The 15681-nt window shown below is 43.2% G+C and overlaps 2 protein-coding genes across 6 annotated transcripts in view; one reads left to right on the top strand and one right to left on the bottom strand.

Moving 5' to 3' along the window:
- The window catches only part of LOC107264420 (protein muscleblind), a 203103-nt gene that overhangs the window by 68552 nt on the left and 118870 nt on the right, over window positions 1-15681 (top strand). The gene's annotated exons all lie outside the window — the stretch shown is intronic.
- Window positions 1254-2919, bottom strand: LOC107264419 (probable pectin lyase F). Its single transcript, XM_015732651.1, has 2 exons — window positions 2832-2919; window positions 1254-2585 (listed from the first exon to the last, which is right to left on the bottom strand). Exon 2 carries the CDS (start codon window positions 2577-2579, stop codon window positions 1377-1379), a length of 1203 nt encoding a protein of 400 aa, XP_015588137.1. The 5' UTR covers window positions 2580-2585; window positions 2832-2919; the 3' UTR covers window positions 1254-1376.

Raw genomic sequence — 15681 nt, 5'->3', positions numbered from 1 at the left:
TGGCGCGGGGAGTTTTTTGGCGCTATTTGTATCGTACGATTCTCATCACGTAATTACGAAGCCACTGTACCCCGTGGCCTCCCCCTCCTCACCCACCCTCATCGAATAACACGTGTTATCGCACTGCTCTCGTTAAAGGCCAACATTTCCCGGGACAACCACTTTGCATTTTGGAATTAACGTTCGTACGTTTATCCAATGTCTGACGTCACACCCCCCTTCCCTTCATTAAATCATTATCAAATTTTTAATCACTTTGCATTCTTCACGCTAATTTACCGGCATTGTATTAATTGGGGTGTCGTCACTTAAATTTCGTGGTACGTAATCCTTTCGCCCAGCCTTTTTTCCCCTTTTTTTGATACGAAAAAAAGTTTTTTGTTTGATTTTGTAACGATTCAAAATAATTTTTTTTTGACTATTTTGACTGAGTGGCATCTTTTTTTTTTTATTAATTTATTTTCTTAATCGCCATATGTTTTTTCACGGCAATAAATATTATTAACAATGTATCGTGTATATGTTTTTTAAAGCAGTCTCTAACTTGTAATCTCTTTTTTTGTGTTTCAGGTAAATTTCATGATGATATCCAATCGTAAATCGATCAACCTGTAAGAGGCAGGCGTAATGTGAGTAACGAATCAGTCAGTTTAAGAGGAATATGTGTAAAACTTTTTCTCGTACATAAATATACGGTTCGAACGATCTAAATTCGTCTGACGTAATGAAATTGGTTGTAGAACTCTGAATAAAAAGAAAAAAAGGCAAGCAATACCAAAGCGGCTTATGTCGTCAGGACTATTAATAAAAATCAATTTTCTTCCATCGCGTTTCCACGTGCCGTATACCGTGTACAGTGTATACATACATTTTGGTATCCTTGTCGATTCTAATTATAGCTGAAGAAAAAGTGTAGCGACGACCTAATAATTAAGTCGCTGCGATTGAACTCGTCCCTCGCGTAAAGCTAGGAGCGAGTTTGGTCGGTAAAAGGGAAGTTAAGGAGTGACGGAAGTAAGGAGAAACTCATCGCTGGACATTGCCACAACAGATAAGGAGACTCGTACCAAGTAGTTCGTTCATTGAACGTTGGTGTCGCTCCCGTCGATTTTAGCTACGTCATTGATCGCAAAGGTCCGACGATAATCGGGTTTGATTTCATAGCTCTCATGAAATATATACAATGGCTCATTATCGCGTTCATCCGTCGTATCGTGCAGTAGCCAAAGTATGATTATTAGACTAGGAAGATGTAAAGTGAACACTATATATTTTGAAGTGCAGAAGCTATTGAAAAAAAATAATTTGAACTAATGCGAAGAATACGTCGTGCAGTTACATAATAAATAACCACCCAGTTTCCTATATGCGGTAGCTCAGTTAACTTTGCCAACTCCGGCATTCCTGGCGGTAGTGCCGGGCACAGTGTTGGCAGCCGCAGGATTGATCAGGGACGAAGAATACGTGGATAGTTTCTTAAGCACAATAATGTCAGCCGGGCTGTAGTTCCACTTGGACGAGCTTTGGGTCTGAGAGTTGGCGACGCAGGAGCGTTTGAGGTAAGTGGAGCACGTTTTGGCAGCATTGCCGTCGAAGGGCGTGAAGACTGGACCAGGTTCGGTGCGATACTTGTAGACCGGATGGGCGACATTCTGGAAGTAGTTGCCTTCGGCCAGGATGTACGAGGTCTTGCTGAGGGACATCAGGGCGCCCTCGCCACCTACGTTCCTGAAGTGGTTGTTGACCATGTGCAGTCTGACGTCAGCGCTGTTCATACCACCGGAGTGGGGTCCGCGACCCGAGGTGTTCTGGATGATGTTCCCGTACAGGGTGATGGTGTCGGATTTACCCAGGAAGAGCCAGAGCCAGTAGTGCCTGCCGTCGCAGTAGGCGCCGACCCTGGTGCTTCCGTCGAAGACGTTGTGGGAAATGGTGACGTCGGTGGCACTTCCGAAACCGGTGACGATCATCTGACGACCGACGCGCGCGATGTAGTTGTGGTCGATCCAGATCTTGCTGGCGCCGTCGATCGATATGGCGTCTCCGCCCCAAACGATGCCCTCGTTGATGTCCGTGATCTGGACGTTCTGGACGATGATGTTGGAGACGCCTCCGAATATTCTTAATCCGGTTCCCTTGATGACACCGGTGTTCTTCACTCCGATGATGCTCTTGTTGGAACCGATAACGAGTCTATCGTTGACCCCAGCAAGGTCATAGGTCACGGAGGTGGCCGTTCTTCCGTTACAGAATCCAGACCAGTTCAGTCCCAAGTCGCTCTGTCCGTTAGGACAGGCCTTGACTTTACATCCGGTTTCGGTCTTTTTCCCTAGGCTGTTCCGGAAGTCGAAGGTGCGGTTGATGAGGATGACTCGCCTTGTCGAGTCGGTACAGTGGCCTCTGGAGTCAGTGGAACCGCAGAGGTAGGTTCTCAGCTGAGCAATGGTAGTTGGAGTTACAGTGGTACCACCTTGCCCGCCAGTGGTACCTGCTCCGAAACCCACAGGGGCATTAACGGCATCGACTGCCATGGGGCACGTGATAGCCACCAGTGCAAGCAGGAGTCCCGTGCAAAGCATTGTTGTCTTAAGAAACAAAGAGATTTTTAAGAGGAAAATTGTTTATACGTATTGGCTGTCAATGACTTTTGTTGAATTTTCAATTATTTGATTCTAGCCAAAGGAAAAAGTTTTTAGCGATTTTATCGAGTCGTCCTGGCAGATTTTTCGTTATGGAGATCCAGGGTGGATGGCTCTAGCTACTTCTGTATTGACCCAGCGAGGATCTAGGCTGATTTTACTGAAGAAAATTTCTACTAGGTTCGTACGTACCAGCCTGCTCCCAATTTACTATGAGTCATGAACAGAGCAAGAGTAGCACCAGTAGCAAGAGTCTTATGCTCTTCGTTCAAACCGATATTACGCTCGGCGACTTCTGCATCTTTGAATACGACTCGTCCTTTTATATGGGCTTGCAGGCATCTCTGTGCACGACTTATTAACTCAGCTGATAGGTGCACGGGGAAAAAAAATTGAAAACGTCTTTTCACTTTTTCTCACACGTGCATGTTGTTACATCTTAAAAAGTTGCAATTTCCTGAGACGTAAAATTGTATATACAGAAGACATGACTGTGTTAATTCTATACAGTGTTCTTCGATGCCAATGAAATAGCCACGTGTGCAATTACAACTGCGTTTATTCAACGATAACGGGTTGCTAATCGGCACACGTTGTCAGGCTTAGTGCACAGTAATTCTTGGTGTTAGACGAACACGGTTAGGCTAGTCTTCGCAGCTGTATAATCTAGTGAAAATTCCATTACGAGAATCGAACGCCCTTTGATGTCTAACAAATCTTAGGCTGGTCCAGTAGGGACCCACGCTGGCCGTGGACTTGCCACTGAAAATTTCTACCCCTGAACTGTTCAGCTCTGACCTTGATAAATGCTATGTAATTATCGTCAATTATTATAACAGATCAGCAGACTCGTATCGTATGCCAAATCGTTATTTGCGATATGCTCGCACTAAAGATCCGATTTACGTGTTTCTTCCTACGGTATCAGTAAAGTCGGAGGTCCGGTTGGTGATGGTTCGCGCTGTCGTATCGGTACTGAACCTGTTAGGGTTAGTGGAATCGCAATGGATCACAGCTGAGCAATGCTGATAGGAGTTACAATGGTACCACCTTCAGCACCAGTGGTACCTGCTCCGAAACCCACAGGCTTACCAACAGCATCAATGGTGCTCATAATAGCTGCCGTTGCAAGGAGTGCTATGACTATCATCTTATCTAAATTAAATATAGAAATTTTGTAAGAAGAAAAGTGTAGATAGATACGGAAAATAAGTTTTAATAAATTCTTAATTATTTGATTCTAAATTGCATAAAAAAAATCATCAACAATTGTATCGCTCAATATGTGTTATTTGCACGTACTATAGCTCATCCGTAACAGATACTGTAGCATGAGAATGGAATACCTGTTGCGTTTAAATCTCAGCTAAAGACGCCGACGTTAATAGTTATTGTATAGTGTGTTTATATATAGTTAGCTTTTATGACATCAGAAGCTGAAATTATGATTCTCAGTCGTTATATTTATTTTTCTTTCATTTATGTGTTTGGGATTCTAGCATTGAGAAATTTTGTAAATTCAGTGTGGGAGTCGCTTAATGGTCCTCAAAGCATGTTTTAGTCGTGATGACAGACCAGGACCATCGACGTATAAAATGTGATTTACAGGCAGTTTATTGAAAACACTTTGTCGTCTGTCATAAAGCTACACTCACAACTTATAGTTAACTGTACCTTAGCGCTGGTTTTCTAGAGTTTTCATCATACAGACATATCGATTTATTTGATTCTGTAATATTGTGGTTTCAGTTTAAAAACTAAACAGTCAACCTTCTTTTTTTTCACTTCGTCTCTCATGCAATTATTCGTGCCAGCTTCTTCCGCGATACTGTACCCCATCTATGCTTTTGATCGAGACAGCATCGAACCTGTTTATCGAAGTACTTAGCTGCAAGAGAAATGAATATAAAGGAATTAAAAAAGAAAAAGTAACTATTGCAGTTTCCATCCGCTATGAAAGATTCAATTATTTTCATCTCCCGGGCTGAACGGTGTATAACGCTTATGAAAATAGTTGCACAACAGTCGATATCGTATACATACATGAATAATTCAGTTTTCACTGTGAAATAAATTCAATAAAATCTTTGATTATCCGACACAAAGATGCTCCCACAGTTTCATCTTACTTTTCTTCACGTCGATAAAGATGCTGGATACAAATATCATTTGTCAACATCTTGCTAGAAAAATGAGAACAAAAATTCATGCCGTTACGGATACTGCCTTAAATTTCACGAATAATATTTTTGCGAATTTGCAGTATTACGAGGGACCGAAATTTTTGAAAAAAATTTTACCACGGTCAAAATTCGCATGAAATAGGTACATATCAGCATTGGCTCAATGTACGCTATGTATTTATAGTCGGTTCAATTAATTGATGCGAATATAATTAAAATGCCTTTAACAAGGTTCCCCAATTTTCCTACCAATTACGTAAACCTGAACTGGGAAGTATATGAGCTCGAATTAGAACATTTGTTCCATCCCAGTATATACAGGGTGGCGTAAGTGCGCTCCACCTACTCGACTTACATCCTATATTAATCATGGCTTTTGAAGCCGCGGAACGTTTTGCCAACGTTACGCTACGAACTTTGAACTCTCCTTACATGGTTACCAACCTCTATAGACGCTTAGTGTACTCTGTATACGTCGCCCGTGAATAACGCGAAGCTCTTCTCGCTCAACGCGCTTTTCATTCATGCAAGAGCTCAATTCAGACCCGTGACCTAACTTCCTCATTACGTAACAGTACCAGGACGCTTTTCAGCGATCCTTAAACTTCAATATCAGAATTCGACGTTCGCGCAAGTGGAACGGAATAGGAACAGAGAAGGATGCCATATGCATAGGAGTATACAATTATACGTTATCAGATATAAAAATCTGTCAGTGATAATTATAAAAAATTAATTATTCGCAAAACGTTATTTTTTTCATTGAAATTTTATTAGAATTTAATTTTCATTATAATTATATCATTTTATCATTAGACTCATTTTTGTACTATTACTTTCACCTATTTCCTCTCTTTCTCTATCTCGTATCCATTTTACCTCCTGCAGAGGGACAACTTCGGATAAGTTAACGCAGCAGAGTTCAGACTGAACATCGACGCTCGTTGATTGCAATTACGTCTAGAGATACGAGGACGTATTGTACATACGAGCTATAGTAGATCGCAGCTAACTTCAGCTACCTATGCACTTTATATTATGCTCGTGGATGGAAGAGGGTTGTGGCTCAGCATAGGTTTTGTTACTGTAACACCATAGAGACTTTCTATATAATACGAAATCCCCTATTGTATGTACAAGTAAACTCTGGCGGTATTAGAAACTCCGGTTGGTATGCCTGTATACAGTAGAGATATAATGTACTCTGTGCAAAATCTGTGGGAATGTAAGCTTGAAATTGGTATAACTGCCTCTTGTTGTCGAAAGTTCGTAATGTTCATTATGTTTTTACTTCTTCTCTCTTTTTTTCCTCTTTTTTACTTTTTACTCTCGTACTGTGTCTATCCGTTCGTTGAATTTTCTTCGAGAAACTTGAAATTCCCTTCGAGTTGCTTCCATTAGGTTGGTACCATGTAAGTTTCAAAGGTGCACGTATTGTGCGAATTTGCGAATTCATTGAGGGCCGAGAAAGGGGTAGAAAAATGGCATATAATATTTTGTGAAAAAAATATTTTTTTTTATCTTAAAATTTTTTTGTATGTATATGTATATTCCATACGTGTGTGCATATGCGGTAAACAATTCTCATTGTATTTTAATTGCAACGGACGCGCAATTTTAGACGATTCGCAAGTTTGCGTACACTCGTGCGATGTTAACGTTATTGCACGTAATTATCGCCGAGCGGAATCGATCGGACCGCGATCGTCCAGATTGCATAATTAACCTTACCAATTACACAGTATCAAATATAATTGATATTTCGTACAGTGAGTTTTTTTTTTATCGAAAATTAAATGGACCCTTTTTAAAACTTTTAATACCGTATATCAATTTTATGGCTATTTGAAATTAAAAAAATATATATATTTATGGTTCATCCCTAAATTTATCCATTGTCTCATTAAATTCGATACTTTATCCTTGGATGGTCGTTCGGTTTTAAATTTTTCCTAGAGGAAACAGAAAACGCCAACCTTCCCTAGACACCCCGCGTCGGTCATTCTACCTTAACTTATTCGAAGCCCAGGTGTCTTTCAGAAAGTAGCAAAGCCATGAGGACAGCTGACAGGCGTGTGGAATTTCCCAACGAAGTGGACCAGGACCGTTTGACGTGAGCGGAATTTTCTGTGAAGCGGTTTCGTGCTCAGCTGAGCTTCGAAGCGCCTTCATATACCCCAGCAAAGTTGTACACTCTCGCGCGAAGTAGTCTGTTTACTATGTATACAATATTAGTGAACGAGCAAGAGATCATTTCGATCCTACGATAATAAATCTCTTAATATATGCGCATGCGCACTGACGACATATTTTCGTTCACTATACACACGTCGCAGAAAACCATTAGAATGACGTTTATCGGCAAATGATAATTCAAAAATACCTTTACAAATTTTCGAAAATTTTATTCTATATATATTCCTCATGTTATGTGACTTAATCCTCGGGTATTAAAATTCGCGAATGACCCCGCGAACGTTCTTTATCACACGTCGCTGAATTACGAAACTCGCGAAACTGGAAGCCGAGCGCCGCGTCTACGTCGACGGCGGCAAAGAGAAGCAGCGACATTGTTCCCTCGTAATTTCCTGACTTATTGTTCTTGAAATTTCATCCAGCTCTATCTCCACGTATACCTGTATATCCACGTGCCAAAAGAGCAATAACGCATCCCGCGTGGCAACGTGTCTTTTCCGCATAGGATAAACCAGCACTCTAACCATCGTATATATCTATATATCAAACTGGCAACCTACATACCGCCGCGTACGTCATTTTACTTAGTATAGACGAGAGTTCGAAGTTCAACGACTGCGCTGCGTTAGCCTCAAGTATCCTTGGGATTTACGTTGAACAGGTATACAGTGGTAAGACGTAGTAAAATATTGCGCGAACTTTCCACTTACGTTAGATCCGCGTACGCGGACTGTTTTTCTTTGGTAGAAACGCGGCAATCTGTGCACTCGCATCGTTATCAGACTTACGGACGGGCAGGTCGAAGAAAAGTTTAAGAAATCGGCAAGAACGTAAAGCACGTGAAATATATGATTAATTCAATCTGTACTAATCTAAATTTATATATACGTACTATTTAATTTGCCCAAGCATACCGTACTTTCAGCAGGTAAAAATTAAAAGCCTGATGCACCAGGGTAAAATTTCCAGAAACACAGCATACTGTGCACTCGCATCGTTATCAGACTTACGGACGGGCAGGTCGAAGAAAAGTTTAAGAAATCGGCAAGAACGTAAAGCACGTGAAATATATGATTAATTCAATCTGTACTAATCTAAACTTATATACATGTACTATTTAATTTGCCTAAGAGTACCCCGTCCTTCAGCAGGTAAAAAAAGCCTGATGCACCAGGGTAAAATTTCCTGCTAGTTTTAATCTGAGCTACCCACTGCGAGTTCAATTGAAATAACTAGTGGGAAAATTAAGCTGGACGCCATAATGAATAAGCTAATTGTTATATACTTTATACATATATAAACCACAGGGTATATAACCGTACGTATAGGTTGGGTCAGGCACGTGTATAGTAGGTCGAACTTAAGTACAGATCAACAATGGAGTTAATTCGCAAACGACAGTGTATTCTAGGAGTAGATAGCCGGGATGTACAAACGTACGGATTGGACGAAGGTATATGGACCAACGGGCGGCTGGACGGAGCTATAAAGACGGGCAGAAGAAATCCAATTAAACGTGGTCGATCGAGGAAAACCTTGGGAGATGAAACAGAAAGAGTAAACGGAGCCGAGGTTGGGTTTGCGGACATGATGGGAAAGCCAACGAATTTCTATGGTGCACCATACAGTCTTGGACTGTTTGTTATCGGTCGGGTGGGTGGGGATTTGGCTAAGTGGGCTCAGGAGACAAATATAAAGATAGACTGTACATGTTCGGGGTTATTTTCCACATAGAAATATTTTATCGAACGTGGCAATGGGGTTTGGGTTGGTTTCCATGAGTATGTTTGTCGTGTATTATTTGCGTAGTGATCCTTATGACGTCATTTGGACGAATAAAAATATCTACGATGACCCCTTCGTTCCACTCCCCGTTACCGTGGCTCACAGATAAGGGACATTTGTCAGGTTAACGTCACCTTCAAAGGTAGTGAAAAGCTAAGGGTTGACCTATTGATAAGATCCGCCCCCCTAACGACCGTGTATAAATAAATAACCAGGACTGTAATTGCCGCTTCGTACGTATCTGTTGTGTTATCGTTAGTTTTTATCTTAACCCCCCCTCCCGGTCCACGGGCTAGAAACCAAAGAAAACCCTTTTTCCCAGTGGGTTCACTTCGTCTCGCGTCTTTATCGGGAACCGTAGGCGTTTGTATTTTTACCGAACTTTCTGTACTCGCCGATCGTGGCAGACAGTTGCGATAATATTAGGAAAAAAGTTTTTCCTTTTTCTTTATTTACTTCTGAAAATTCTTAGAAATATAACGAATTTTTCTTTTTCATCCATTAAGCTCCATCGCTCTCTTGACTTCGGTACTACCCTATGGGCAGTACGGTGGCTCGGTCACGTTAACCCTTCGTGGGAATTCCATTGTGTCCTTCGCGGTCGAAGTCGAATCCTGAAGAAGGTTAAAGGTAGTCCGTAGAGGGTGGTAGGGTTGAGAATGGAAGGACGAGAGAAAACGTGTATGCCGTTCCCTTGTCTGGTTCTCCGTGCACGTTTCACTTGAAACTTCTTCTTTTTTTTTTCTCCTTCTTCTTTTCTCTTGTCACCAACTACTCGAGCTGCAGCGATCGTATTAGCCCACCTCCCCCAAGAGTGTCATAAGTTTATATCCCTTCACGACCTTCTTACGGGAGTCCCCCCACCACCTCCCACTTGGATTCCTCCTGTATATCCAGCAGCAACAGCGGCTGTAGTGACGTCACTTTCCCAGCACACTGTACTCGTCACCTTCGACCCGCGACCGACGCGTTTCCCTCAGGGAGTCGAAGGGCCTAGAAATACAATAAAACAGCAGACGACGCGAGGCCGAAAAAATTTTTGTATATTTCGAGCTGATAATTTGTTTCCCTCATAAAAAGTGGTCTAGCGAGAAACGCACGTATACTGAATATACCAAGGGGTTGCGCGAAGAAAATAGGGGTGGATTGTGTTAGACATGAAATTTGTGTGTCAGATATAAAATTTTTTTCTGGTTCAAACGGTCACACTTGCCAGGGGTGGTTTTCGCGAAGGCATTCACCGAAGTGAACGAAGTGGGGGTAGTACCTAAATAGCCAGAAACGTAAATATTTAATAGGGGTTGTGAAGGCTGTATTACTGACACGCGTTGAAGAAGGTATAAGTCAATCGACCGGTTTCCCACTTTCCCGGAGGGGTCGCCCTGTCAGATAGATGACAGAGGACACAGGGGGGTGGTGAACGCGCGAAGGAAATACGCCGACAGCCATTAAAGGATACTCAGGCCCGATTTTTCGTGCATTAGAAAAAGCTGGGAATTCGATAAAACTGGCGTCTCCGCGAGAAGAAGATGCCCGGCGACAAGGGTTGTTAGGCGCATAGGGCTGGGTCTCTAGGCAAAGTGAAGAGGGTATGCTTGAAGTACACTGTGACACTTTTCCCCACGTCCATTAAATTGTCATTCAATCGCTTTCGAATTTAGATACAGCGGCTTTCTCCGTGCTAGCACCAAGAATCACGATGTCCTTCGTAAACAACCCCTTGATATCAACCCCTAACAGTATATGATTTTTTTCCCTTTGCATTCCAGTTTTATCACCACCCAACACATACATTCCTATCGTCTCTGTACCCTGCTATCCTTTTCTGATATCTACCCCCCCCCAATCATCCCTTATATAATTCCACCATGCCGCCGTATAACCCATCAGGACTCTCGGGATGGCAAATCGAGGGAATTACGTCAGCGAAGTGCTTCACGCATATGTGCTTCACTCGGCAGATATAGATTACAGGCGTTATAGTATCGTCGCGTCGGTTTCCGGTTTGGGGAATGATGGACGACGTTCCCTGCAGTAGGTCGATACCTTTGGAGCGACTTTAGCGAGATGAAAGAGAGAACGCGTGTGAGAAAGCGAAAAAGGAGATGCAGGTCGATTCGAAATAAGTTCGTTATTTTGTAATTTCTTATAAAAATTATCATATCATTGTTCCCGTATACACGTATCACTTTGCCAAGTAATCGTAGGACGTGGAACGTACGATTGTATCGAGGTGGTCCAAAAATTATTCCGTACCGAGTATATGGGTAAAGTGAGAACGACAGAGCGGCAGAACGAAGGGTAGAAAGGTTAAGCGGTAAGGTGCGACTGAGGTGTTATTTGCAGGGTTTGTTTGCGCAACGTTATTGGTCGGAAGGGAGGCTGGTTTAATTTCATATCCGTTTGGTTGCCTAGCCGGTTGGCTGGTTGCCTATAGTCGGGGGTCGTTTCTTTTTCATTCTTCCCAGCCGGCAAGTGGCCTCTCTTAATGGACTCTTTGTCTCCGAGCAGCTTCTAACGCCCTGGCATTTTGCTGGGCCGGGGGGTGCCTCTGTCTACTTGCGAGTGCCTCTTCCCTCGGAGCCTCAGGACCGGAGTCTGGAAGCGGAGGAGTCACGTAAGGGCGTTATTAAAAACGTCGTAGCAGTGCCGTAGTTTTCGGGGGGGCAATATGCGGCTGTTTGCTCGCGCAGCGAACCGCCTCGTTCCGCCGGCAAGGCCACGGGTAGTCGAGAAAGCAGCTCCTGCCTTTTGGATTCCAAGCCCCGAGCCAACCGAACCGCCAGCCGCCACTCGGTTATTGCTGGTCGCTCTTCTGAGAAGACGTTATTACACGCGGTGCCTCCTTCGCGATGAGCTTCCGACCTGGTGTCCTGGTATTTTGCTGCTGGAATGCCCGAGTGTTCTCTCGCCCCTTGGAACAACCCTTAGTCGAGATCAAGCCAAGGACGGTCTTTTACGCTCGTCTTGATACTTGTGGTCACGTGTAATTTTCATAATTTTTTTTACATAGCAACCACCCTGTGTCTCGTTAGGATCTCTTGGGGGGAAGATCATCCCGGAAGTATCAAGGGGCGAATCGGCTTCGATAGGCCGCGTGCCGCTTTCGTCCCGTTGATGCTTACGTGAGAATATAGGGGATGGAGAAACAATGCCAAGAGAAGTCGGGTCCATGCAGATTCACGCGAATATCAATCTCCTGATCGGGAGGTTTTGTGTATCGGTTGCACATAGGGTTGATGCGTATATGGGATGCTGGGGCGGTCGTATCGGGTGTATCAGCACATGGTGCTTTGGCGTGACACTCGCTTTAGCCCCGGCGAGAGTCCAATGCAAAAATAGTGAGCGAGGCGCATAGGGCTGCCAGGAGTGTCTAGAGGGGGTGGAAGAGGGTGAAGTTTTAAAAGGTCAGAGTTCGAGACAACGAAGAGCGAATCGGAGTGAGTGGAGGAGTGAGAACGATAGAGAAAGAGGGATGCAGCCGGAGAGTAAATGATCGTCGATTGAAGTATCCCCGGCTGGCTGGTCCAGGGGATGCAGGGTTGACAAATGGTCTCCGATATCTGCATTCGCTTACGAAGTATCGGCCGTCAATTCGAGTAATGTTTTACGCTACTTTTATTTATATCTTGTCATTCTTTAAAGGACTTTCTTAATTTTTTTAACCCTTCACTCCCCATCCACCCTTAGCGACGATCACGCGTACGTCACGCAGTGACGAATCTACGAGACCCAGGGACGCAGTCAGTCCTGAATAACGTCATTGCAATGATATAGCATCGATGGTAGATTGGATTGGCGTAATTTGCTTTGCGATTATATACAGGGTGGTTCAAAAGTATTTTACCATGTATATATTTTTTCTACCTTGTAAATCGAATGAATTTATTCATTTATTATGTGTTCCGTTAATCGATTTGGACAGTACTTTTGGATCGTCCTGTACAACGCACGGAAACCTTTGCATATATTACTTTGTGGGCATTTTTTTACGTGCTCAGAATTTTGTCATTGACTGTACACGTTATTGCCAACTTTATTTGATATCCTGCAAGCGCTTCGTTTCGTACCAGTGTATTTACTTCTTCGTACGACTGTAGCCCCCTCGGGTGTATTTATCATTGGTAACTGTAGAATTTTTTTCTTCTTCAGAAAATCCTAACAATTAATGCACTACGATGCGCGGACTGTACTGAAATATTATTCGGATATCAACCTATAGTCGATTCGGGAAAATTATTAGCCGTCCATATTCGCTTCGCGATATTTTCAATCAGGAGTGATTATAGTTCCTGATCAGACGCAATCCCGTCTCTATCGATAGATCGATCCCAGTGCCGTCCGACGTTACTCTCATCACCGCCACGATATTCGTTGCCAAATATTTGAGTTTAAAATGAGAAATCTGTATATCAGACTGATTTTAGAATCTGGACTCCGTCTGGTGGTACATCTACTGGCGAGACTGAGATCGATATTCGATAGATCATTTATTCGCAATCTCTATTTATACTTGAATCTTTGATTTATATATTTTTTTGTTTGCCACCGGTATATTTTTTTAACTCTTATCACGCATATTGAGTATAAAATCATAATTAACTTTCTCATGTAATAACAGGACGATCTACCGGAGTTACGTTAAATTGTATATATACCCTGTATGTAGTTATCAGAATAGACTCTAAGTAATACTGTGTATATGCTCTATGCTTATACACAGGACATATATGTATATACGCGTAGTTAGAGCGAATGTATACCGAAAGGAAAGGGCCGAGACTCAGCAGGCAACCAAACTACCTTGTTTGTTTGGCGTCCACAGAACTTGAGTTGACTTGGCGAATTTTCATTTAAGCGACCGCCCGCCGAGTAAAAGTCCAGACAGTTTTGTTGATCGAAGCTGCGAGGAATAAGAACGAGTCGCAACCCTTCAGCATTGCCAGTCCTTTAGCGCGCCGTTTTTGGATGGCTGCCCTATTTACTACCCTCTCTACTTCCTACTACCTACGTACCCACCTGCGGTACCACGTTCATCAGACGAGCTTAGAATTTTCCATAGAAATTTCTTTGGCAAACGTATATAACCAGATCATTGAAATTTTCTTCGGTAGAGTGAACCACGATTTTTCCATAAATAACTTGAAAAAAAGAAAATTCTTTCAATATCACGGTTACTCGTGCACTTAGCCAGCGATCTGTCGTTTTCTTGTTTACAAGAGCTGCTGAACTTTTCTTATTTGTGCGAGTGTTGGCCGGGGGCGGCGGGCGGAACCACAGCACGGCGCTGAGTATATATAAGGGGTGACAATAAATTTTCACGAAAAGTCGACTCCTCGGCTTTTCGCTCTTTTCCAGTTTTTAACTCCCGTAACTTCGTTATTTATGTGTAACGCGTAGCGGAATACATTTCCTCTTCCGAAAAGGTATGACTCTCTCTCTCTCTCTCTCTCTCTCTCTCTCTCTCTCTCTCTCTCTCTCTCTCTCCCTCTCCCTCTCTCCCCTCTCCCTCCCTCCCTCAACCTTTCACGTGTTATTGTATGCCTACATAGTCGCATATACATCAGAACGCAGCACTCAGTATTTGCTGTCTACCAAAAATCTTTAGAATCGCTCGTTTACGACGCCTACGAGGTCTCCGCAGCGACCTAACTTTCTGTATAAATTTCATAAACGATACGAGCTAACTTATCCCTCAGATACACCCAAGCAAAAGGTAAATAAGGGAGTCAGAGGTCGTGCACTCTAACCACCCTGTACGCCCTGTACCCTGATTCCTCATCGCTATAAGGGATCCGATCGAAATCGAATCCCGATAGATATCACGTCTGATCCCATTTACTCCGGTACAGATATAGATATATAAGTTTCCTATCAATCTATATTTATAAGATATAAGAGGTTTATTGTATAAAAATGAAGAAAAGAAAAAAAAAATTCTCAACGATTCCTCGTCTCTTTCTGTTTTAGGTGAGTAAAGGGTGCAATTTCCAGTAAGAAAAGAGCATCATCAGTTTCCGCAGGATATCAAGAGCTATGGTATACAGTGAGTAGCAACCCCTTCGCAATTGCAAGTTCCTGCCGCTGGACCAGGTGACAGATAGGAAGGCAAGGACGTGTCTCGAAATACGTAGTAAGGGGTGGTTGTAGTCAGTGAACTAGTAGGTACGTAGAATGGGGTAGGTATACATATATATATATATATGTATAGCCTAGCAGACTAACAGTAAGAGAAGTGTCAGGACACTGTTATATTATTCGCTTATCGTTTACGTTGCTCCTGGAAGAGGGGTCTGAGTATACGGATGGCTACCGGTCTTGGTGGATACCTTGAAGCGTCAGGAATACAAGGGTGGAATCACCCTTAGGTGGAGGGTAGTAGACGCTGGCAGTGTAACAACGAGTATCTGGTAGCGTTAGAACTGTAGAAAGGTGCGAGATACTATTGCTACTGAATTATTGAACAGCCCGATCCTACGTCTTCCACCCTTCTGGTGCGTTATTGTCTCTCTGGTGGGGGAGGCGCCAGGGGGTTGAACCACCCTTGGTCTTATATAGGTATATGGGGGCTCTACCAGGCGCGAAGATTTTGCCTTGATGGGAAATAATTCAGGTTACACGGCAACGGTTAATGGTGGTTTGACCGGGTGCTTGTTCGAGGGGTGGTGGGAGGGGGGTCAGGGGTGGAACGGTCTCTCAGGGGTGGTTATGTCGAAGGATCGAATCGATGGTGGTCGGGAGACTACTTGGGCGCCTCGGAATACGAATCTATGGGTTTTCGGGTTTGGAGAGGCTGGAATTCCTATGGGTGGGAAGTTGCCGGTTTCTCATAAAATGCAAACCGGGAGGAAGTTTAAGTTTAGACCCCCCCCCCCACC

The sequence above is a fragment of the Cephus cinctus genome, unplaced genomic scaffold (assembly GCF_000341935.2).
Source record: "Cephus cinctus unplaced genomic scaffold, Ccin1 Ccin1_scaffold0169, whole genome shotgun sequence".
Taxonomy (NCBI): domain Eukaryota; kingdom Metazoa; phylum Arthropoda; class Insecta; order Hymenoptera; family Cephidae; genus Cephus; species Cephus cinctus.
Note: the sequence above shows the minus strand (reverse complement) of the source record. Positions and strands in the feature narration are given on the sequence as shown.